Source organism: Musa acuminata, chromosome BXJ3-4 (genome assembly GCF_036884655.1).
Source record: "Musa acuminata AAA Group cultivar baxijiao chromosome BXJ3-4, Cavendish_Baxijiao_AAA, whole genome shotgun sequence".
NCBI lineage: Eukaryota > Viridiplantae > Streptophyta > Magnoliopsida > Zingiberales > Musaceae > Musa > Musa acuminata.
In genome coordinates this window covers 16,992,960-17,018,021 of record NC_088352.1, presented here as the reverse complement: position 1 = coordinate 17,018,021, position 25,062 = coordinate 16,992,960, and the positions used below count along the sequence as shown (strand labels likewise).

At 40.8% G+C, this 25,062-nt stretch overlaps 1 protein-coding gene and 1 long non-coding RNA gene across 2 annotated transcripts; both read left to right on the top strand.

The window, feature by feature from the left end:
- The first annotated feature begins 438 nt into the window (after positions 1-438).
- On the top strand, positions 439-2,021 carry LOC135635815 (uncharacterized). Its single transcript, XR_010495742.1, has 4 exons — positions 439-601; positions 721-965; positions 1,334-1,477; positions 1,562-2,021. It is a non-coding gene; the product is annotated as an uncharacterized LOC135635815 (long non-coding RNA).
- Positions 2,022-8,489: 6,468 nt separating this feature from the next.
- LOC103973010 (zinc finger protein ZAT1-like) lies at positions 8,490-9,775 on the top strand. Its single transcript, XM_009387468.3, has one exon. It carries the CDS (start codon positions 8,641-8,643, stop codon positions 9,625-9,627), a length of 987 nt encoding a protein of 328 aa, XP_009385743.2. The 5' UTR covers positions 8,490-8,640; the 3' UTR covers positions 9,628-9,775.
- The last annotated feature ends 15,287 nt before the right edge of the window (positions 9,776-25,062 follow it).

The window sequence follows — 25,062 nt, the reverse complement described above, 5'->3', positions numbered from 1 at the left end:
TATAATTAATCATAGGGTGATATCAACACGAAATGTTAACTATCTCACTACCCTATAATTAATCGTAAGGTGATATCAAACCTTGGTTATGTATCTATTGAATGACACATTTACACTAAAAATGATAGAGGAATATTGAGCCTTGTATTATTTTCAAAATCCATATATGTATAATCGTCTTATTTACAAGAGTTTTTTTTATCTACTAAAAAAATAATTACTTTGAATTGATTACGATTTGATTATCTTATCATTTTCATGCGCGATTACATCATATTATTTATTTATACATCATATAAAAAATAAAATTTTGATTCTATTCAACTTACAAATATCCTTACTGTCTATACTGAGATTTTGATTTTGGAAGTAAATAGCTTACAAATATCCTTAAGTCATTTTGGAATCAAATGACTTAAAAAGCTTTTTCCTTTACCCACATTGTTTTTTGTTTTTTTTTTTGTCTTTATCTTTCTTGGATATAGTTATTGACATGTAGAGTGTAGATGATGCTGGGAATGAAGAAGACCTCTCCGGCCATTGCTTCTGCAATGTCTAATCTCGCTCCTGGCCTCATCTTCATCGTTGCAGTCTGCCTCAGGTACGCATTCTTACACACTTACATCCGAAAGCACTTGGCTTGCATTTGACACCATCTCAGATAATGTCCACGTTCTGCTTGTCAAAATGTCTGACTCAGTCATGTTGCTGCATCAATAGTTTCAGTGCCTTGCAGGTTGGAGAAGTTTGAAGTAGAATACTGGTACAGTAGAGCCAAAGTTGGGGAAACATTTGTATGCTTTAGTGGTGCTGTAGCAATGAGCTGCTTCCGCAGCAATTCCAATTCTCCCAACTTAAAAAGCAAGGAGCCAAAATTATTGATGAAGCACTTGGACAAGGACACCTACAGCGATTGGATCTTAGGCTGCTTCTATCTCTTAGCAGCAGTAGTTTTGCAATTGCAGGTAATTAGCTTCCAAATCAAACTGTACTATTGGCGCTCTTCACTGTGAACACACAAGGATTTTGTTTTATGTCAACAAACATGTGAAAACACAATGGAGAACCATTACGGATCAAATAGGCTGTTGCTAGAAACTAGTCTTGCTTGCAAGAATTGCAATCAGGTTCTTCATAATCATTCAATTGGATCGTTCCTAGCTTGCTTTATTCTGTTGTGTTTGATTTATGTATCATACTAACATTTGAGGCAAACTACAATAGATATAAGAAGTTTATATCTACCTATGTAATCTAACTGTTTGTAAAAATGCAAGTTTAGAACTTTCTAAATCTTTCTTCTCAGGACAACTAAGTATGATTTCTTTTTCAGCATTAATGCAGACTGCAAATATGATGAGGTTCATCTTCATGCGTGATAACTTCTGTGCTGGCTTCTGCTCTCACTGCACTGATGCAAGTCCTAACACAAGGCAAAATACATGTTGGTGACACTGCCATCTATACTTGGTTCTTGGTAATGATTGGCTCCATTGCTTCAAGACTAGTGTTCTGCTTCAGCTGTATCTGAAAGTGATTCCTTGTTCTTTCTTATCTGCAGGGAGGAGCAATGGTTGGTGTGTGCATAGCATTGCAGATGTGGTGTCTGAACAGAAAAGGCCCTCCTCTTGTTGCCATCTTTAGCCCCATCCAAACACTCTGTGCAGCTAGCTATTCTTTCAGCCATCCTCTCCGGGCAGATCATAAGTTTAGGAAGGTAGGAAGTGGCATCCAATTCTGATTTCCTTTAGTTGGTCAGGTATATTTTGAATTGCATGCCATGAGTGTGAGAAGTTGGTAGAAAGATAAGGCTGACACCTATCCACACTCCAAAAGCTAATAAAATGCTGTCTTGAGTTTAATCTATCCCCCAACAATTCCCCACTTTGACTTAACTGAGTGCAGCTGTAGAATAATACATCACATGCATTAGAGTCTGAAATAGTAGTTCTCCAGGGTTACTGTATAAACTTGTAGAAAGACCTTTAAGCAACAGTTTTACTGTATAAAGCTACTTGGGATCATGCACAGATTCATTTTTATTAAGCTGGACTTCATTGTTGTGTTTTTGCACTGTTTCAAGCCAATATGGAATGATAAGTAAGCTTTACCAATTTTAAGATTGGTAAGTGACTAATTGATTGTCTAAGCATCTTATTTTTCCTCTGCTGACTAAGTCTGGGGCAAAATTGCAGTAAATTGAAGTCAACTGTGTCAGGTCAACATGAAAAAGATACAGAACTGGCTGTATTTATCATCCAAGTTCGCTGTTTTCTTGCAGCATAGCACGAGTAGTTCTCATGTTCGCCGGCCTCTGCATCGTTCTGTGGGCGAAGAGCCACGAAAGTTGCAGCGTGTTTGACGTCAATGATGGATCGAGACAACCTGTTGATGATGTCGAGATGCCCCTCGTATGGTCGCGTGATGCACATGAATGGCTTTGTAGTGGAAATATGGTCAAATGCACAAACAATACCGCTGCCATCAAGCGAAGGAGGCAGTTCCAGTTTCTTCTTGCACTTTAGTTTCGCCTAGTGTATGGAGGAGTCAATCCCCCACTTCAATGTCAAGAACATGGAAGCTGTGTTCTGTTGCTGCGTACTGAAGTGACACAATGCGACTGTGTTCGCTTGCTCCGGTGAAATGGAAGAAAGAGGAGTTACCGGCCTTCCTTTGGATTAACCTTGTGGTATCCACCTGTCTGCTGTCTTTTGATGGAACTTGAGAGAGGAGGGGGATGGCTACTCTTCTCACCTGCGCCTTTTCTAGTTTCTAGGCTTCGCCTATGTTCTCATGATTCCCACATGACAGCTCTTGAAGAGGAGAGGAGAAGACAGAGTGAAGCGATGGAACAGTTGAGAGAACAAGCATGATGCTGCGGAGGATCTAAAGAGACAATCTTTGAGGCCATGGTGAGGCACAGATGCAGGTTCTCCCGCTGCCGCTTCTCCGGTGTCCGTGCCCTCGCCGACCACATGCGGTCTCACGTGACCTCTGCTTCTAAGATGGCTCGGCAGGCCTTCCCCTCGCCGTCCGCCTCCTCGTCTTCCGTCCCGGTGGCGACTGAGGATGGGTCGGCGGCAGCAGTGGCGTATAGACTGCGGGAGAATCCCAGGAAAAGCTTCCGCCTTGCGGAGTTGACAAAATTGTGTTGGTCCAGCCCATACGTGTTGAACTCAAATCAGCGAATAAAAGAAATTAAAAAAGGAGAGAGAAGGTGAGGAAAATAGATCAGATTGCCACGTGCGACGTGCAGAGAAATAGAGAGAGACAGAAAGATTAGGTTTCTGAATTTTCTACTTAGACGATTTGTGGTCAAACGTTGTCAGTTTTGGCTCAAATTTTATGTGGAGAATCCTGACAGTAAACTCTACAATCCTAACGGTGTTGATCTGCAGTTTACCCTCTCTAAGGTACTTTCCTGCGATATTCGCTTTGTGAGACCTATAATTCTCTTTTGAGGAGATCCATCCGATGATATGCTAGAGCCAAGATCTATGTTCTTGATGTTATTCTGATCCTCTAGTTATTCTAGAGAAGACCTACTGTAAATCTGTTATCATTATTATTGATAGTGGAAGTTTGAGGTGGACTACGGTCCCGTGGTTTTTCCCACATTGGGTTTTCCACGTTAAAAATATTTGGTCTCACTGTGTGGTTGATTTTTGTTCTATTGTTTATGCTGTGCTGGATGATATTTTCATTTGGATATCAAGTTGGTATTTTGATGAGGAACCCATTTTGATACACAAAGAGGGAAAAGAATATTCCGCTTTAACAGATTTCTTCCCAACAAGTGGTATCATAGCATTAGGTTGTTTGGTGCTAGTTTTCTTGTGCGATTGAAATGGAGCAGTCAGATGGTATGATTAAATTGAACTCGTCAAATTATTCCACTTGGAGGCGTCTGATGGAAGATTTGCTATATTGCAAAGATTTGTATAAGCCTATCAAGGTTAAAGATAAACCTTCTACTATGGACGATGAAGAATGAGAAGTTCAACATAGAAAAGCTATTGCCTATATTAGAAGATGGATGAATATAAACTTGTATGAGCATATTTCAGATGAAACCAGAGCTGATATTTTTTGGCAAAGGTTAGAAAACCTCTTTGCGAAAAAGACAATGGGAAATAGAATTTCTCTCATCAGAAGGCTTGTAAATTTGAAGTATAAATATGGTGGTAACATTGTTGAGCACATAAGTCTATTTCAGAGTCTTGCAAACAAGTTGGTTGCTATGAAAATGAATATAGATGATGAGATGCAGGAATTATTACTTCTCAGCTCTTTACCAGAAAGTTGGGAAACGTATGTGGTGACTATTTGTAACTCCATGCCAGAGGGGACTCTAACTATAGATATGGTTAAAGACAGTTTGCTAAATGAAGATGCAGAAGGAAAGAACAGGGTGAATCTTCTTCTGGTGCATTTGTTACTGAAAAACAAGAAAGACGTGGAAGAAGTCATAACAGAAATCCACATGGATATAGAGGAAGATCCAGGTCTAGAAGAGATATCAAATGTTTTCACTGTAATAGGCCAGGTCACATGAAGAAAGAGTATAGGTTTTGGAAGCGAGAACAGAATGAAATGAAGAAAAATGAGAAAGAGACCAATACAATTACTACTGAAGGTAATATCACTATTGTCTGTGATGAAGGTTGTGCTAGCCTTGTAGCTCAGGACAGTAATTGGGTAATTGACTCTGGTGCTTCATTTCATGTCACTTCTCATGGTGATTTCTTTAGATCTTACACTATTGGTGATTTTGGTAATGTTAGAATGGGAAACAGTGGTACATCTAAGATTGTGGGTATTGGAGATATTTTCTTGGAGACCAGTATTGGGAGCAAATTGATACTCAAAGATGTAAGGTATGTCCCAGATATTCGTCTTAACTTGATATCTACAGGTAGACTTGATGATGAGGGCTTTGCACACTATTTTGGTGAAAGTAAATGGAAACTCACTAAAGGTTCTTTAATTGTAGCAAAAGGAAAGAAGATTAACTCTTTTTATGTCATGGAAGCTAAGCTACACAAAGGAGAGATTAATACAATTCGAAAAGGTGAAAGTATAGATCTTTGACACAAGAGGCTTGGACATATCAGCGAGAAGGGACTTCAAACTCTTGCTAGAAAGCAGTTCTTACTAGAGTTGCAAGGTACATCTCTTAAATCTTATGATCATTGCTTAGTTGGAAAAACACATAGAGTTGCATTTCAGACATATCCATCATCTAAAAGATCAGATGTTATTGATTTAGTTCAGACGGATGTTTGTACAATGTAAACTAGAACTCTTGGAGGTGCTCTTTATTTTGTTACTTTTATTGATGACCATTCTAGAAAAGTGAGGGCTTTTGCTTTGAAATCTAAAGACCAGGTACTTGATGTTTTCAATGAGTTTCATGTCAATGTTGAAAGAGAAACTGGCAGAAAACTAAAGTGTATTCCATCAGATAATGGTGGCGAGTACAGGGGTCCTTTTGAGAATTATTGCAGGTTCCATGGTATCAGGCTTGAGAAAATAGTTCCTAAAACTCCTCAATAGAACGGTGTGGCAGAAAGGATGAACAGAACCATTGAAGAAAGGATTAGGTGTATGCTTTCTCACGCCAAGTTACCGAAGTCATTTTGGGGGGAGGCTATGAGAACTACAGTTGACCTGATAAATCTTTCTCCATCAGTTCCTCTGCAAGATGATATTCCAGAGAGAGTATGGAGAGGAAAAGATATATCTTATAATCATTTGAGAGTCTTTGGATTAAAGCATTTATTCATATTCCCAAAGATGAGAGGTCCAAGCTTGATAATAAGGCAAAAGCATGTATCTTCTTGGGATATGGTCATGAAGAGTTTGGGTACATATTATGGGATCCAGTGAATAAGAAGATTATTAGAAGCAGAGATGTTGTGTTTCTTGAAGACCAATTGTTTGATAATGGTGATAATATTGAGAAGCCAGAAACATCTGTTTATATTCCTTGGAGTTTGGGTCCAGTTCCTTCACCTATAGTTCATGATGATCATGGGGGAGATGAACAAGAAGATTATGGTGAGAATACTAGTGATGATACACCTACAGTTGATGATGCTAAACCAACTGAACAGGCACCTCCACCACTAGTTGAGATTCCATTGAGAAGATCCACTAGAGAGCGACAACCCTATACCAGATATCCTCCACATGAGTATGTTATGCTTACTGACAGGGGAGAACCAGAAACTTATCAAGAAGCTATTCTACATGAGAATAAGAATGAGTGGGTTAAATCCATGCAAGAAGAGATGAGATCCTTGCTTGAGAACCACACTTATGACTTGGTAAGATTGCCTAAAGAGAAGAAAGCTCTCAAGAATAAGTGGGTCTACAAATTGAAGACTGAAAGCAATAGCTCACAACAGAGATACAAGGCATAACTAGTTGTGAAAGGATTCAGTCAGAAGAAAGGTATTGACTTTGAAGAAATATTTTCTCCGGTTGTGAAAATGTCCTCTATCCGAGTTGTTCTTGGTTTGACTGCCCGCTTGAATTTAGAAGTTGAGCAACTTGATGTGAAAACAACATTTCTTCATGGTGACTTAGAAGAAGAAATTTACATGGAGCAACCAGAAGGTTTCAAAGTCAAGGGAAAATAAAATATGGTATGTAAGCTTAGGAAAAGCTTATATGGACTCAAACAGGCACTTAGATAGTGGTACAAGAAGTTTGATTCCTTTATGATGAGCCAAGGGTATGATAGAACCACATCTGATCATTGTGTGTTTATGAAAAATTTTTAGATGATGATTTTATTATTTTACTGCTATATGTTGATGATATGTTGATTGTTGGCCATGATGTTGAAAAAATTGGAAAGCTTAAAAGAGAGCTAAGTAAGTCTTTTTCCATGAAAGACTTGGGATCGGTGAAACAAATACTTGGCATGAAGATTCTTCGTGATAGGAAGAAAAGGAAGATTTGGCTATCTCAGGAGACTTACATTGAAAAGGTTCTTGAAAGATTCAATATGAGTAAAGCCAAAGCAGTTTGTTCTCCACTTGCAGGTCATTTCAAGCTTAGTTCGAAACAATGTCCTACAAGTGAGAAAGAAAAAGAAGAAATGTCCAGAGTGCCTTACTCATCTGCAGTAGGTAGTTTGATGTATGCTATGGTTTGTACTAGGCCAGATATAGCTCATGCAGTTGGAGTTGTCAGCCGATTTCTCTCTAAACCTGGAAAGGAACATTGGGCAGCAGTGAAATGGATATTAAGATATCTAAGAGGTACTTCCAGGTTATGTTTATGTTTTGGTAATGATGAACCTGTGTTAGAAGGTTACAAAGATGCAGACATGGCAGGTGATACTGATTCCAGGAAGTCCACTTCGGGATTCTTGATGACATTTGCAGGAGGAGCAGTCTCTTGGCAGTCTAAGTTACAGAAGTGTGTTGCTCTATCAACCACAGAAGCAGAATACATAGCAATTACTAAAGCCTGCAAGGAAGCTTTATGGATGAAAAAGTTTCTATAGTAATTGAGCTTGAAACAGGAAGGATATACTGTTTACTGTGACAGTCAGAGCGTCATTCACATCTCTAAGAATTCAACATACCATTCTAGATCCAAGCATATTGATGTGAGATATTACTGGATTCGTGATGTGCTTGAGATGAAAGAATTACAGTTGGAAAAGATACATACCAATGAGAATGTATCAGATATGTTAACAAAGTCTTTGCCTAAGGAGAAGCTTGAAGCATGTAGGCAAAGAGCGGGCTTGGTGCAACCCACCATATGAGCTGGAGGGGGAGAATTGTTGGGTCCAGCCCATATGTGGGCTTAAACAATTGGGCCTATTGAGCCCAAATCAGCAAATGAAAGAAATTAAAAAGAGGAGAGAGAAGGTGAGAAAAATAGATCAAGATTGCAGCGTGCAGCAAGCGACGTGCAGAGGAGAGAGAGAGAGAGAAAGATTAGGTTTCTGAATTTTCTACTTACGATTTGTGGCCAAACGTTGTCAGTTTTGGCCCAAATTTTATGTGGAGAATCCTTGCAGCAAACTCTATAATCCAAACGATGTTGATCTGCAGTTTACCCTCTCTAAGGTACTTTCCTGCGATATCCACTTTGTGAGACCTATAATTCTCTTTTGAGGAGATCCATCCGATGATATGCTAGAGCCAAGATCTATGTTCTTGATATTATTCTGATCCTCTAGTTATTCTAGAGAAGACCTACTGTAAACCTGTTATCATTATTATTGATAGTAGAAGTTTGAGGTGGATTACGGTCCCACGGTTTTTCCCACATTAGGTTTTCCATATTAAAAAGATTTGGTCTCACTGTGTGATTGATTTTTGCTTTATTGTTTATGTTGTACTGGTTGATATTTTTATTTGGATATCAAGTTGGTATTTTGATGAGGAACCTATTTTAATAAATAAAGAGAAAAAAAATATTATGCTTTTAATAGTTTTTCCAACGCTACTCTTCTCACCTGCGCATTTTCTAGTTTATAGGCTTCGCCTATGTTCTCATGATTCCCACATGACAGCTCTTGAAGAGGAGAGGAGAAGACAGAGTGAAGCGATGGAACAGTTGAGAGAACAAGCATGATGCTGCAGAGGATCTAAAGAGACAATCTTTGAGGCCATGGTGAGGCACAGATGCAGGTTCTGCCGCCGCCGCTTCTCCGGTGGCCGTGCCCTCGCCGACCACATGCGGTCTCACGTGACCTCTGCTTTTAAGATGGCTCGGCAGGCCTTCCCCTCGCCGCCCGCCTCCTCGTCTTCCTTCCCGGTGGCGGCCGAGGATGGGCCGGCGGTAGCAGTGGCGTATAGACTGCGGGAGAATCCCAGGAAAAGCTTCCGCCTTGCGGACTCCGAGTTCTCCACCCCCGGAGCTGCGGCCGAGGGCGTCGCGGGCGGATCTTACTCTGTTGTCCAGGATGGCGAGAGCGACGCGGAGTCGTCCTTCCGACGGCGGTTTGGCCGTCCTCGCCTCCAAGAAGATGCCTTTGCTGACGCTAGGCCGGTCAGTTCCATCTCTAACACCTCCACCGAGGAGGACGTCGCCCGCTGCCTCATGCTTCTCTCCCGCGACGCCAGGCCCAAATCCGAAGCAAGGGGCCACCAATCCAATGGCTGCGTCGAGGCCAATGGTGACCAAGTGGAGGCGATCTATTACGATGACGAGGTGGTGGAAAAGAAGGACCCGCCGGTCGCCACCAGATCGCGGCGGAAGAAGACAAGGTACCAGTGCAGCACGTGCCGCAAGTTCTTCCGATCGTATCAAGCTCTCGGCGGCCACCGCGCGAGTCACAAGAGGGTGGGGCTAGAATGCATTACTACCGCCGATGCCGATGCCGATGCCGATGCTGCTGATCGTGAGCCCATGCTCTTCGATTGCCCTTACTGTTACAGGGTCTTCTCCTCCGGCCAGGCTCTTGGCGGTCATAAAAGATCCCACCTTTCCTCCGCCATCGACGTCGCCACAAAAGTCCCCGCTCTCCTTCCGCCGCCGCAGCTCTCTGCCTTGGCCATTAACGATGACTTCATCGACCTCAACGTCCCAGCTCCATTGGAAGAGGAGCCAGACCACTCGGCGCTGTCCGTCGCAACGGAATTCGCATCAAAGTGATTCCTTTCGTCCAAACTGATCACTCTCGTAGCTCAAAGACGCAGAGGCCATTCGAGATGAATTCTTCAGAAGCGATGCTGCAACTATCGAAAATCTATCTTTGAAGTTAATTTCGTAAGAGAAGATAAGTCGAATCCGATTTATATCATTTTCCCCCTTTTTTGTTGTTGCTTATGCGAACTCGATTTGGGTCATCAGTCAACGACGCATCGCATAGCAGAATCATATGAATCAAAGAGAGGAGTGAAGGAAAGGAGAAAAGATCTTTTCCTTGTTGAACTTTTTGTGCTGCGATTGTGTTAGTTAAAGGCTAATCTTTGAGAAAGCTAATGCTATGTTCCAAGAAGAATCGATTTGGATGAAGATGAACAGCTGTGGTGGCAGAGCGCCGTTCTCAGCTGTTGTTGGTTCCTCGCTGTCACCGTGACGCGTGCACGAAAACCATCCTCAACTCTTCTTTCAGTTCGCCGGCGAGTTTGGCCGAGAAAACCTCCTCTTCCTAACTTCATAATTTTCCTCGTCGCTTCCCTTCACGTCTCCTTCCTCCTTTGGACGCGCGTTCAAAGAGTACAGCCATAATTCAAGGGATCCCGGCTACCTAAGACGTACCCGGTCATGTACCTGAGAAGCATCAGATCGCCCGCCGGTGGGTCCCATCCGTCTCTTCGGTTGATCAGTACACGGCTATGCGACGCTGTTAAGGGTTGGGAAGCTTTCTCTCCGACGGGTTATCAGGTGAGTATAACGCGGGCCTCCGGAGCGTTTTTTTTTGGGGGAAGTGATCACGGGACTCTGCTTACCGCATGGTGGAATTTGGTCGACGTATTTTCGCCTTCTTTGTCTGTACATTATCCTCCCGTCATGAGACGGAGTATAGCGGGCCAGTGGGCAGCGGTGACGCATTTGTCCGACGTCGGCGCGTCGTACGTCGAGTCTGACCTGCGGAGGCCCCAGGTGCGATGCCGACGGCTGGAGCTCCGGTGTTTCGGCCGATCGACCAAGCACACAAAGATCCCCTCCCATTGGCTACCGATTATGGGCCCACTTCACGAATACGAGTGCCTTCTTTTCTGGTTCCATGACTCGATGCATGGTAACACGCGATACGATAAGCCGATTCCACCGTCTAGTGAACCAAGATGTGCGTGCGATTAGCGCGTGCTTCAGCCTCACGACATGAATCTTGTCGCGAGGAGATGTCGCACGGATCATGAAGCAGCGAGCACGAACTTTAAGGCGCGGGAACACGCGTGAAGAAGGTCGAAGCGCCGTGAACTATTCACGGGAAGATTCCATGGACTTGTCTCTCTCAAGCAATCACACTCAGAAGGATGTACAAACTTGGGATTGTCGGATAACTCCCTGCCATAAGTTTTATAAGAAATTTAGGTTAGGGTTAAAAAATTTAAAGCACAAGTCAGAACGTTTCGAGTCAAGAAAATCCAACTTGAGAGATGCATACGGTAGACATACTTTTTGATAAGGTATATTTTGGGTTCAGGTTATGTCATGATCAATGTCATGTCACGCTATAGCCAAGTCAACAAGAGGAGCACCCTCACACACTGAGCCAAAACCTGTACCAAGACGTGCTCGGTACGTCCCATCCCGGAAAGCTCAGGACGGGCCTGCATGGTGTTGTTCCGCATGTCTCGGGACGATGGCCGCACAAAGGTATCATCTCACCTCTCGAGGATCAGCCTGTTAGGATCAAGAGCACTAAGAGGGGGGGTGAATTAGTGCAGCGGAAATCTTTCAGCGATTTAAAAACGAAAGTTGAGTTCGTCCAATAAAAACGATTTCGATGTAAAAGCCGATTCTAAGATTACTTAAGATTAAGCACAGTTTACGTCTAAGCACAGTTTACGTCTAAACTGAGTTTGCGTCTAAATACAGTTTGCGTCTAAACGCAGTTTTGCGTCTAAACACAGTTTTACGTCTAAACGCAGTTTTGCGTCTAAACTCAGTTTACGTCTAAACGCAGTTTTATGTCCAAACACAGTTTGCGCAGTTTGCGTCTAAACACAGTTTTGCGTCTAAACTCAGTTTACGTCTAAACGCAATTTTACGTCTAAACGCAGTTTACGTCTAAACGCAGTTTTACGTCTAAATGTAGTTTTACGTTTAAAAGAAGTTTACGTCTAAAACACAGTTTTATGTTTAAACACAGTTTGCGCAGTTTACGTTTAAACGCAGTTTTACGTCTAAACGCAGTTTGCGTCTAAACGTAGTTTTACGTCTAAACGTAGTTTGCGTTTAAAATAGTTTCAAAGAGATCTAAACTTAGAAGCTAGTTCATAAAAAGCGCAGAAGACAGTTTTGCAGAATCAAAACACAAACGTAAGCTGATCGTACGAAAAACACATATTTACGTCTGAATGCAGATTCGAAAAGATCAGCACTTAGAACTTGTTCGTAAAGGCGCAGAGAGCAGTAGTTATGTAGGAGGTTTGCAGTAATGATAAGGTACTCGAAATAAAAGCAAACCAGAGATTTAGAGTGGTTCGGTCAGTCTTGACCTACTCCACTTTTGGCTTCCTTCTCCGACGAGGTCACCGACGTCAACTAGCTGCCTTCCTTCAATGGGCGAAGGCCAACTGCCCTTTTACAGTTTCACTCCTTTTGATGGGCTCAGGAGACAACCCTTACAGAACCTTTCTCTCCTCACTTTTACAATTCAGAAGCTTAAAGAACAGAAGGAGGAGACTTAAAGGCTTTACAACAATTTTGAGCTCTTAGAATCACAGAAAGAATCAAGATTTCGGTGTAGGTCTATGTCTTTTCTGTGCTGAATGGGTGGGGTATTTATAGGCCCCAACCCAGTTCAAATTTGGAGCTCAAAACGATCAAATCCCGGAATTCCGGGATCAGGCGGTTGCACCTCCTGACTGGAGAGGTTGCACCGCCTGGCAGAGCTCGGAGACTGAGCCCAGGCGGTTGCACCTCTCTGTCAGGGGCGGTTGCACCGCCTGAGTCTGGCTCGGAGACTGAGCCCCAGGCGGTGCCACCTCTTGACTGAGGCGGTTGCACCTCTCTGCCAGAGCTCAAAGACCGAGCTCAGGCGGTGCTACCTCTCTGTAAGGGAGGTTGCACCGCCCAGTCTAGCTCGAAGACTGAGCTCAGGCGGTTGCACCTCCTGGCTGGGGCGGTTGCACCGCCCAGTCTCGCTGGGAGACTTAGCCGAGGAGGTGCCACCTCCTGGCCTAGGCGGTTGCACCTCCTGGTGCAATCAGGGTCCGAATAGTTAGCTCCATTCGGCCCAATTTCAATCTTTTCAAGGGCCCAATTGCCCCAAGATTAAGCTAATGGGATCACCTCCCATTTTCCAACTTAATCAACGTGCTAACTATGATTAAATCTAAGACAATTTCTGCAGCTTTGCTCCGATGCGTCAATCGCTTCTTCCGGCGAGTTTCCGGCGAACTTCCGTCGATCATCCGATGAACCCTCGGTGATTCTTCTGCGGACTTCCGGCAAACTCTTGGACTTTACGACGATCCACTTGGCGAGTTCCGATGAGCTTCGCTTGGCAAGCTTCTGGACTTCTCGGATCTGTTCTCGCAGAACCTCCGACGACCGTCCGAACTTCCGTTGAACTCTCGAACTCCCAACGTGATCATGATCTTGACTCCAGCGCAACTCCTGCTGCTTGTCTAACTTTCATCGTAGTTAATCCTGCACACTTATCTCAACCCATAGATTAGACAACAAATGACAATTGACTTCATCATCAAAATCCGAGATTCAACAATCTCCCCCTTTTTGATGATGACAATCAATTGATAATGGAGTTATCCTTAACTCCCCCTGTCTATATGCCATAGTTGAGATAAGTCAACCTTGAATTCAAGACCTAAGAATTCAAGTGACGTATTGATAAGTTAGATCAGTTAAACTTATCAATACTCCCATCATGATACCCATCATGATGTATCTCTTCAAGAATGATGTCAAGGCTTGACATACATCATCAAGTTTGTATGATTGTGTTTGTAACTATTCATCATGTAGTTTGAACATTATCATATAAAGCTGTGAAGCACTATTACATGATGCACACATTTGAAATATTCTGACAAGTTTTGCATTTTCTTCACATGATAAGATATAAACTCAGGGCATAATGCAAACTTTAGCACATGTTCATATATCGTTTGAACATTATCATATAAAGCTGTGAAGCACTATTACATGATGCACACATTTGAAATATTCTAGCAAGTTTTGCATTTTCTTCACATGATAAGATATCAACTCAGGGCATAATGCAAACTTTAGCACATGTTCATATATCTCTTGGTGATGCAAGGATGGCATAATCATAGCAGTGTTTATAGCATCACTCATAGTATTTCTAATCATGGCAGTGTTTATCAATTCATATATCTCTCCCTTTGTCATCAACAAAAAGCATAGTAATTATGATACCAGGAAAGTAATTTATAGAGGAATTTTACATAGATTGCTTTAAATACGTCTTCCCCTTTTTGTTATAATCCATTGTTTATGTAAAGATTTTGCAGGATGGAATACATACACATGAATCACTTCATCAAATCTATTTCAGAAACTTATTTTTCATGAAAGTGTACGAGAAAATCTGTTTTATAGCATTCGAACAAATAAGATGCATTTGGACAAGATTTTGTTATAGATTTTCACATATAAACATGGCAATCAAGTGATTTGATCATTCAATATAGTCCGAAAAATAATTTTAACAAATTTATCTATTCGGACACATCAACATTCCTAATTCTCTTCGAATGAAATCAAATTGTTCTTCACTTAGAGGTTTTGTAAAAATGTCAGCCAGTTGATGTTTGGTATCAATGAACTCTATGGTTACGTCATGATTAGTGACATGATCTCATATAAAGTGATGTCTAATATCAATATGTTTTGTTCTTGAGTGTTGTATAGGATTTTTAGTTAAGCATATTGCACTCGTGTTATCACATTTAATGGGAATATATTTAAGATTAACTTTGTAATCTTCTAAAGTGTTTTTCATCCATACAACTTGTGCACAGCATGCACTTGCTGCAATATATTCAGCTTCGGTTGTTGATAGAGCAACCGAGCTTTGTTTCTTAGATGACCAGGATACAAGGGCATGTCCTAAAAATTGACATGATCATGATGTGCTTTTTCTATCTAGTCTACAGCCAGCGAAGTCCGCATCAGCATAAGCTGTTAACTCAAAATTTTCTGATTTTGGGTACCATAATCCTAGATTTGTGGTTCCATTAAGATATCTAAGTATTCTTTTGACTGCTTTGAGATGAGATATCTTAGGGTTTGATTGAAATCTAGCACAAAGTCCTACACTGAATATGATGTCTGGTCTGGTGGCAGTGAGGTAAAGTAAACTTCCTATCATACCCCTATAAGTCTTTTGATTAAAGCTTTCTCCACTTTCATCAATTTCTAACTTAGTGGAGGTGCTTATAGGGGTGTTAATAGCCTTTGAGTTGTTCATATTAAACTTTTTTAATAAATTCATAGCATATTTTGTTTGACTAATAAAGATCCCGTTGCTTAATTGTTTGATTTGTAAACCTAAGAAGAATGTTAATTCTCCCATTAAGCTCATTTCGAATTCAAGACTCATGGTTCTAGCAAAAGATTCACAGAGAGATTCATTTGTAGAGCCAAAGATAATATCATCAACATAAATCTGAACAATGAGAAAATTATTTTCAAAATTCTTGATAAATAATGTAGTATCAACCTTGCCTTTTGTGAAATTATTTTCGATAAGAAAAGAACTAAGTCTCTCATACCAAGCCCTTGGGGCTTGTTTTAAACCATAGAGAGCTTTAGTTAATCTAAACACATGATTAGGGAGGCTATCATTTTCAAAACCAGGAGGTTGTTCAACATAAACTTCTTCAGAGATAAAGCCATTTAGAAAAGCGCTTTTAACATCCATTTGAAACAACTTAAAATTATTACTGCTAGCGTAGGCAAGGAGCATCCTTATGGCTTCCAATCGAGCCACAAGAGCGAAGGTTTCTTCGTAATCGATACCTTCTTCTTGGTTGAAACCTTTGGCCACTAATCTAGCCTTGTTTCTAACCACGATACCATTTTCATTTTGCTTGTTTCTGAAGACCCATTTAGTACCAATAACTAAATGGTCATTTGGCCTAGGAACAAGCTTCCACACTTCATTTCTCTCAAATTGATTTAATTCATCTTGCATTGCGATAATCCATGAATCATCTTTCATGGCTTCATCAATGCATTTGGGTTCAATTTGGTAGAGAAAGGCGACATTCGCACAAAAGGTTTTAAGAGAAGATCGTGTTTGAACCCCCTTTGACGTGTCTCCTAGGATTAGCTCCTTAGGGTGAGCATCTACATACTTCCAATCCTTGGGTAAGGATATTTCGGAAGTGGATGCATCCAGTTTGTTAGTTGGAGAAGGGGTTTCATTTAAATTCAAGGAATTAAAATCAACATCTTCATCAAGATCATTTTTCGTGATTTCGAAAATCTCATTGAAAACAACATGAATGGATTCTTCAATAATTAGAGTTCTTTTATTGAAGATACGAAAGGCTTTAGAAACCGTAGAATAACCAAGAAAGATTCCTTCATCGGATTTAGCATCAAATTTTCCTAAGTTGTCTTTTTCATTTAAGATAAAACACTTACAACCAAAGACTTTAAAATATGAAACGTTGGGTTTTTTATTGTTCCATAACTCATAGGGAGTTTTGGTTAGTAGAGGTCTCACTAGAACTCTATTTAAAATGTAGCATGCAGTATTTACGGCTTCGGCCCAAAAATATTTGGGTAGGTTGTGTTCATTCAACATGGTTCTTGCCATTTCTTGTAAATTTCTATTTTTTTTTCTAGAACTCCATTTTGTTGAGGGTTTCTAGGAGTAGAGAAATTATGGTTGTATCCATTGAGTTCACAAAATTCCTGGAAATCATGGTTTTGAAATTCACCACCATGATCACTTCTAATTGACGAAATCATAGAACCTTTCTCATTCTGAACGAGTTTGCAAAACTTGGTAAAAGATCTAAGGCATTCACTTTTCTGTTTTAAGAAGTAAGTCCATGTGTATCTGCTATAGTCATCCACGATGACGAAAGCGTATTTGCTACCTCCTAGGCTTGATGTGGAGATGGGTCCGAACAAGTCCATATGGATCAATTGTAAGGGCCTAGAGGTGCTTATTTGATTTTTAGATTTGAAGCTACTCTTAATTTGTTTACCTAATTGGCAAGCATCACATACATTATCTTTGATGAACTTGATATGAGGAATTCCTCTTACAAGTTCTTTGGATGATATTTGAGTGATTAGCTTCATGCTAGCATGACCTAATCTTCTGTGCCATATCCAAGCATTCTCATTTAAAGCAGAAAAACATATTTCATTACATAAATCATTGATGTCAATAGTGTATACGTTATTTTGTTTTAATGCAATCATAGATATGTTTTTGTGTTGTTTTTCAATGATGCAAGCATTAGATTCAAATATGATAATATATCCTTTATCACACAATTGACTAATGCTCAAGAGGTTATGTTTTAGACCATCAACTAGCAAAACATCTTCAATAGAGAAGTTGGATTTGTTACCTATGGTTCCTTTGCCAATGATTTTACCCTTGTTGTTGTCTCCGAAGGTGACATATCCTTCGTCTATGCTAGTGAGCTTAGAGAATTGGGATGGATCTCCGGTCATATGCCTTGAGCATCCACTATCAAGGTACCATCTCTTGCTCCTAGCTTGCGATGGTTTAGTTTTCTACAAGAAAGGATGATGTTTAGGTACCCATTTGCTTTTGGGTGCCTCACAAATAGATCTACATTTTCTATCATGTTGCATAGAATTTGTCATGGTTCCTTTAGGAACCCAAATCAATTTGTTTGGACTAATTTTCCTGAATGGACAATAATGCGTCCTGTGTCCAAACTTGCAACAAAAGTTGCATTTGCTTTGATGTCTAACATGTAAGATGGGGCCTTTTACGAAGGTAGTTGGATTTTGGTGAGGACTCCTCACAAATCCAATCCCACTTCTTTTGGGAACATGACCCTTGTTTGTAAGGATCATGTTTAATGACTTGCTACCAACCTCGAATTTCTTCAAGGTGTCCTTAAGTAGCAAGTTTTCTTTTTGAAGAGTTTCTAGATCAAGGCATTTTATGCATGAGTTTAAACTGTCACTATGTTCAGCATTTAACTTATCAAACTTGTAAATAAGACTATCATACTCCTTTTTTAGCAATTTGTATTTACCATTAATAGTCTTACACTCATCAAAAAATTCATGGAAAGCATTTAATAATTCATCGAATGATAAATCTGCATCTAATGAATTTGTTACCTCGTCTTCGATGGCCATTAGGGCGTAATGAGCAACTTGCTCGGTGTTGGTCTCCTCTTCTTCGGATGCGCTCGAGTCGTCCCATGTTGCTTGAAGCACATTCTTCTTTGATGTTCTTCTTTTGACTTGGGGACAATCACTCTTGTAGTGTCCCAGTTTTTTGCATTCATAGCAGATTACTTGGTCCTTCTTGGGTTCAAGTTTATTTTTCGCGTCATTCTTAAACTTGTTTCTTTTAAAGAACTTTTTAAACTTTCTTGTTAAAAGTGCCAAGTCATCATCACAGTCCTCATCACTTGAGTTTTCTCTCAAGTGGCATTCAGAAGTTTTGAGTGCCATATCCTTCCTGTTCTTTGGAAGGATGTCTTCTTGCTCTTCATGAGCTTTACAAGTCATTTCATAGGTCATTAATGACCCGATTAGTTCTTCAAGAGGGAAGTTGCGCAGATCTTTTGCCTCTTGAATAACAGTGACTTTAGGATCCCAACTCTTAAGAAGGGATCTTTGTTAGGATCGAGAGCACTAAGAGGGGGGGGGGGTGAATTAGTGCAGCGGAAATCTTACAGTAATTTAAAAATGAAAGCTGCGTTCGTCCGATAAAAAACGATTTCGATATAAAAGCAGAATCACAGTGCAGTTTGCGTCTAAGCGCAGTTTTGCGTCTAAGCGCAGTTTGCGTCTAAACACAGTTTGCGTCTAAGCACAGTTTGCGTCTAAGCGCAGTTTGCGTCTAAACTCAGTTTGCGTCTAAACTCAGTTTTACGTCCAAACGCAGTTTTACGTCTAAACGCAGTTTTACGTCTAAACGCAGTTTTGCGTCTAAACGCAGTTTTACGTCTAAACGTAGTTTTACGTCTAAACGCAGTTTTACGTCTAAACGCAGTTTTACGTCTAAACGCAGTTTTACGTCTAAACGCAGTTTTGCGTCTAAACGCAGTTTTACGTCTAAACGTAATTTTACGTCTAAATGTAGTTTTGCGTCTAAAAGCAGTTTTGAACCTTGAAAAGCGTTTTACGTAGAAAGCAGTTTGCAGTTATAAATGGAATCCGAATGTAAGCGTAAACTGCAGTGTGAAGATCGTACGAAAACACGATTTACGTTTGAATGCAAATTCTGAAAGATCAGAGCTTAGAAACTCGTTCGTAAAGGCGCAGAGGGCAGTAGCAATGTAGGAGGTTTGCAGTAATGATAAAGTGCTCAAGGTAAAAGCAAACCAGAGATTTAGAGTGGTTCGGTCAGTCTTGACCTACTCCACTTTTGGCTTCCTCCTCCGACGAGGTCACCGACGTCAACTAGCTGCCTTCCTTCAATGGGCGAAGGCTAACTGCCCTTTTACAATTTCTCTCCTTTTGACAGGCTTAGGAGACAACCTTTACAGATCCTTTCTCTCCTCTCTTTACAACTCAAGACTTAAAGAACAGAAGGAGGAGAACTTTAGGACTTTATACAAATTTGAGCTCTTAGAATCACTGAAAAGATCAAGAATTCGGTGTGGATCTATCTGCTTTCAGTGTTGAATGGGTGGGGTATTTATAGGCCCCAACCCAATTCAAATTTGGAGCTCAAAACGATCAAATCCCGGAATTCCGGGATCAGGCGGTTGTACCTCTTGACTGGAGAGGTGGCACCGCCTGGCAGAGCTCGAAGACTGAGCTCAGGCGATTGCACCTCTCTGCCAGAGCTCGAAGACTGAGCTCGGTGGTTGCACCGCCTGGCAGAGCTCGAAGACTGAGCTCGGTGGTTGCATCACCTGGCAGAGCTCGAAACTGAGCTCAGGCTGATGCACCTCTCTGCCAGAGCTCGAAACTTGAGCTCTGGCGGTGCTACCTCTTGACAGAGGAGGTTGCACCGCCCAGTCTAGCTCGAAGACTGAGCCTTGGGCGGTTGCACCTCTTGGCTAGGGCGGTTGCACCGCCCAGTCCCGCTGGAAGACATGGCCTGGGCGGTTGCACCGCCTGGCTGGGGCGGTTGCACCGCCCAGTCTCGCAGCCCTGGCGGTTGCACCTCCTGGCCTAGGCGGTTGCACCGCCTGGTGCAATCAGGGTCCGAATGGTTCGCTCCATTCGGCCCAATTTGAATCTTTTCAGGGGCCCAATTGCCCCAAGATTAAGCTAATGGGATCACCTCCCATTTTCAAGCTTAATCATCGTGCTAACTATGATTAACTCTAAGACAACTTCTGCAGCTATGCTCCGATGCGTCAATCGCTTCTTCCGGCGAGTTTCCGGCGAACTTCCGTCGATCATCCGATAAACCCTCGGTGATCCTTCTGCGGACATCCGGCATACTCCTGGACTTTGCGACGATCCACTTGGCGAGTTCCGACGAGCTTCGCTTGGCAAGCTTCTGGACTTCTCGGATCTGTTCTCGCTGAACCTCCGACGACCGTCCGAACTTCCGTCGAACTCTCGAACTCCCAACGTGATCATGATCTTGACTCCGGCGCAACACCTGCTGCTTGTCTTACTCTTATCGTAGTTAATCCTGCACACTTATCTCAAACACATAGATTAGATAACAAATGACAATTGACTTCATCATCAAAATCCGAGATTCAACAATCTCCCCCTTTTTGATGATGACAATCAATTGATAAAGGAGTTGTCCTTAACTCCCCCTATCTATATGCCATAGTTGAGATAAGTCAACCTTGAATTCAGGACCTAAGAATTCAAGTGACGTATTGATAAGTTAGATCAGTTAAACTTATCAATGCTCCCATCATGATGCCCATCATGATGTATGATGTCAAGGCATGACATACATCATCAAGTTTGTATGATAGTGTTTGTAACTATTCATCATGTAATCATATAAAGCTACGAAGGACTTTTACATGATGCACACATTTGAGATTTTCTAGCAAGTTTGCATATACTTCACAAGATAGAATATCAAATCAAGACATGATGCAAACTATAGCACATGTTCACATATCTCTTGGTGATGCAAGGATGGCATAACTATAACATTGTTTATAGCATCACTCAAGTATTTGCAACTATGACATAGACATGATTATGGCAGTTCAGCTATGACATAGTGTTTATCAATTCATATGTTTCTCCCCCTTTGTCATCAACAAAAAGCATGATAGCATTATCAAGCACATAAAGGAAGTCATGACACATATAATTCTTTGAATATCTCTTTATTGTTTGTTGCTTGAAGGAGGAAAGTCATTTTTCAAAAAGTTTTCATAAGAGTGTACAGGAAAATCCCATTTTTAGCATACAAACCGAAAAATGAACTTCTTACATGCATTTGGTTAAAAGTATTTGTCACATAATTTGCAACATGTTATTTGATCAAGCGTTGTCAAGGCATGTAATAGTAATAACTTCCGAAAAATAATTTTAACTAGTTTAAGTATTCGGACACATCAACATTCCTAATTCTCTTCTTATGTAATCAAATTGTTCTTCACATAGGGGTTTTATAAAGATATCAGCTCATACGATGCAAATTTTTGTTTGATATCTTGATACAGGGCATGATAGCAATCATATTAGTAATAGCAACCATATCAATGTCATACTGCTGACTTATCAACTACATTGGTATGTTGCTTCATATTTTTCAAGGCATAGGCTTTTAAGCCTATTTAGTTTCTGTGCAAAATCCGAGATAAACAACAAGAGATGTTTGCAAATATGCTTACACAAACAAGGATAACCATATCAGGGTAACATATGTACAGCATATCAGGTAACCATAAAAACAAAGTCCTTCATGAATAACATAAGGAGTTTACAACATGTCATATCAAAAACAGCAGATGTTCATACAAGCTCATTCATGAGGTGGAAGATTAAAGTGCCTAAGTAAAGAGTCAAATTGTCGATGGATTTGTTGCAGCTCGGTTAGGATTTGATCTTGTCGAAGTTCAAGCCGTTCTTGTCTTTGTTCAAATCGGTCCATCCGAATCCCGATATCTTCGATGGATGATGTGTGAGTTTGCTCAACCGGATGTGTTTCCTCAAAGGGACAAATCGGAGGAGATTGGGTACTCCTAAAGACTAGGGTTTCCGGCTCTGGTTCAGGTTCAGGTTCAGGCTGAGGGGGATCAGTTCTTCTAGGCATTCTAACCCAGTTACCGTTTCTATAGTGACATCTTAGTCGGTGAAGTAGATTTTTGTTTATTATGCTGAATCTATCTACTTTCATTACTTCTTCTTCTAGTGGTATTTGAATGTCGTAAGCTTTCATTATTCTAGTAATTATTCCACCATATGGGAGCATCATATCTTTCTTAGATAATTCTAACATGTTTTGTTGGATCAGATAGCCAAGACAAATGTCACGTCCTTTCATGATTAGGTACATAATTCCTAATTCTAATTGACTCACTTCATCATGATGGTATTGTTTAGGAAGAATTATACTAGTCATGATATGATGAAGTATCTTAGTGTTAAAAGGCAGTAGATGTTCACAACTTTTAGGAACAGATTCTATGTTAGGATCGGCAAGGATTGTTCCTAAGGCTTCAACGTAGGATGTTTCAATGGTTTTTTCATCCCATAATCCTTTAAAGTAAAGTCCTATGCTTTTCATGGGAATACCTATCATGTCACAAATGAATCTATCAGTGATTGAGATGTGTTGTCCTAAGAGATAGGTTGACATCCTTTCTTCATCATCTATTTGCATGTTGTTGTAAAACAATCTAACTAGTCTAGGATAGATGGGTTCGTTGATCTGCAAAATTGAAAGTAGATTTAGGTTTGCAAACCATTGGATAGTCTCTACATCTCTTAATTCATTCAGATCTACGTATTTTCCCTTATTGATGCTTCTTAGTTCGAAGGAGAGAAATTTTTCAGCATGGTTTTTGGAATCAAAAAGAGTGAGATCAAACTCTTCTACTACTCTCCTCTTTCCCTTATCCCTTGAGGATCTTCTAGAACCCATAGCTACTGCTGTTTAAAGAGATAAAGATAAACAAGAGTGAACAAAACAGAATTTTAGAGGTTCTTAGAGAATACCTTAGTGAAATCTTCAAAAATAGGGAGAGATTCTTGATGTTTTGCTCCGAAATGGGAGGTATTTGGGAGGCTAAATGGAGTGAAATGAGGATGGAGGAGGCTTGGAGGAGTGGAGAATGAAGGGGAAGTGAGTTGGGGTCGGTTTCACCGCCGGCCCTAGTGAGGGTTTAAAAGGGCAGAGTTGCGGGCGGTTGCACCTCTGGCTGGAGCGGTGCAACCGCTGGCAACACGTGATGGCTGGAGGTGCCACCGCTGGCTGGAGAGGTGCCACCGCCGGCTGGAGAGGTGCCACCGCTTGTAGGTAGTGAAAATTGTAATTTGATCAGGTAGGTTTTGTTTTGAGGAGAGTTTTGATCCATAGCAATTAACGTTGCTTACATGATTACGTGTGTGTTTTGTTTCAAGGCACAATCGCTTGTACGATCAAGATAGAACTTTTTACGTGCATACTCCTAATGTCGTACATGTGTTTGTGATTTGAAAAGTCACATTAGGTTGTATCCAATTTGCTTTTGTGATTTCATAATTACCACTTGTTGTTGTCTCCGAAGGTGACATATCCTTCGTTTATGCTAGTGAGCTTAGAGAATTGGGATGAATCTCTGGTCATATGCCTTGAGCATCCACTGTCAAGGTACCATCTCTTGCTCCTAGCTTGCGATGGTTTAGTTTTCTACAGGAAAGGATGATGTTTAGGTACCCATTTGCTTTTGGGTTCCTCACAAATAGATCTACATTTTTTATCATGTTGCATAGAATTTGTCATGGTTCCTTTAGGAGCCCATATCAATTTGTTTGGACTCAATTTCCTGAATGGACAATAATGTGTCTTGTGACCAAACTTGCAACAAAAGTTGCATTTGCTTCTAACATGTAAGATGGGGCCTTTTACAAAGGTAGTTGGATTTTGGTGAGGACTCCTCACAAATCCAATCCCACTTCTTTTGGGAGCATGACCCTTGTTTGTAAGGATCATGTTTAATGACTTGCTACCCACCTCGAATTTCTTCAAGGTGTCCTTAAGTAGCAAGTTTTCTTTTTGACAGATTTCTAGATCATGACATTTTATACATGAATTTAAACTATCATGATATTCGATTTTTAACTTATTAAAATCACAAGTAAGACTATCATGTACCTTTTTTAGCAATTTGTATTTTCTATTTATAACTTTGCATTCATCAAATAAATCATGGAAGGCATTTAATAATTCATCGAAAGATAAATCAGCATCTAATAAATCCGTTACCTCCTCTCCGATGGCCATTAAGGCGTAATGAGCAACTTGCTCGGTGTTGGACTCCTCTTCTTCAGATGCGCTCGAGTCATCCCATGTTGCTTGAAGAGCCTTCTTCTTTGATGTTCTTCTTTTGACTTGGGGACAATCATTCTTATAGTGTCCCGGCTTTTTACATTCGTAGCAGATCACTTGGTCCTTCTTGGGTTCAAGTTTATTTTTCACATCGTTTTTAAACTTGTTTCTTTTGAAGAATTTCTTAAACTTTCTTGTCAAAAGTGCCAAGTCATCATCACAGTCCTCATCACTTGAGTTTTCTCTCAAGTGGCATTCAGAAGTTTTAAGTGCCATATCCTTCCTGTTCTTTGGAAGGATGTCTTCTTGCTCTTCATGAGCTTTGCAAGTCATTTCGTAGGTCATTAATGACCCGATTAGTTCTTCAAGAGGGAAGTTGCGCAGATCTTTTGCCTCTTGAATGGCAGTGACTTTAGGATCCCAACTTTTAGGAAGGGATCTTAGTATTTTATTTACGAGTTCAAAATCTGAAAAACTTTTTCCGAGTCCTTTTAGACCGTTGACGACATCCGTGAAACGGGTAAACATGTCGCCAATGGTTTCACTCGGTTTCATTCGGAAAAGTTCAAAAGAATGCAGCAACAGATTGATTTTTGACTCTTTCACTCTACTTGTGCCCTCGTGGGTCACTTCAAGTGTGTGCCAAATATCAAATGCAGTTTCGCAAGTTGAAACACGATTAAACTCGTTTTTATCAAGTGCGCAAAATAAGGCATTCATAGCCTTTGCATTAAGAGCGAAAGCCTTCTTCTCCAAATCGTTCTAATCGATCATTG

Coding starts and splice junctions, on each gene's coding strand:
- LOC103973010 (XM_009387468.3), top strand. CDS start 8,641: ATGGTGAGGCACAGATGCAGGTTCTGCCGCCGCCGCTTCTCCGGTGGC.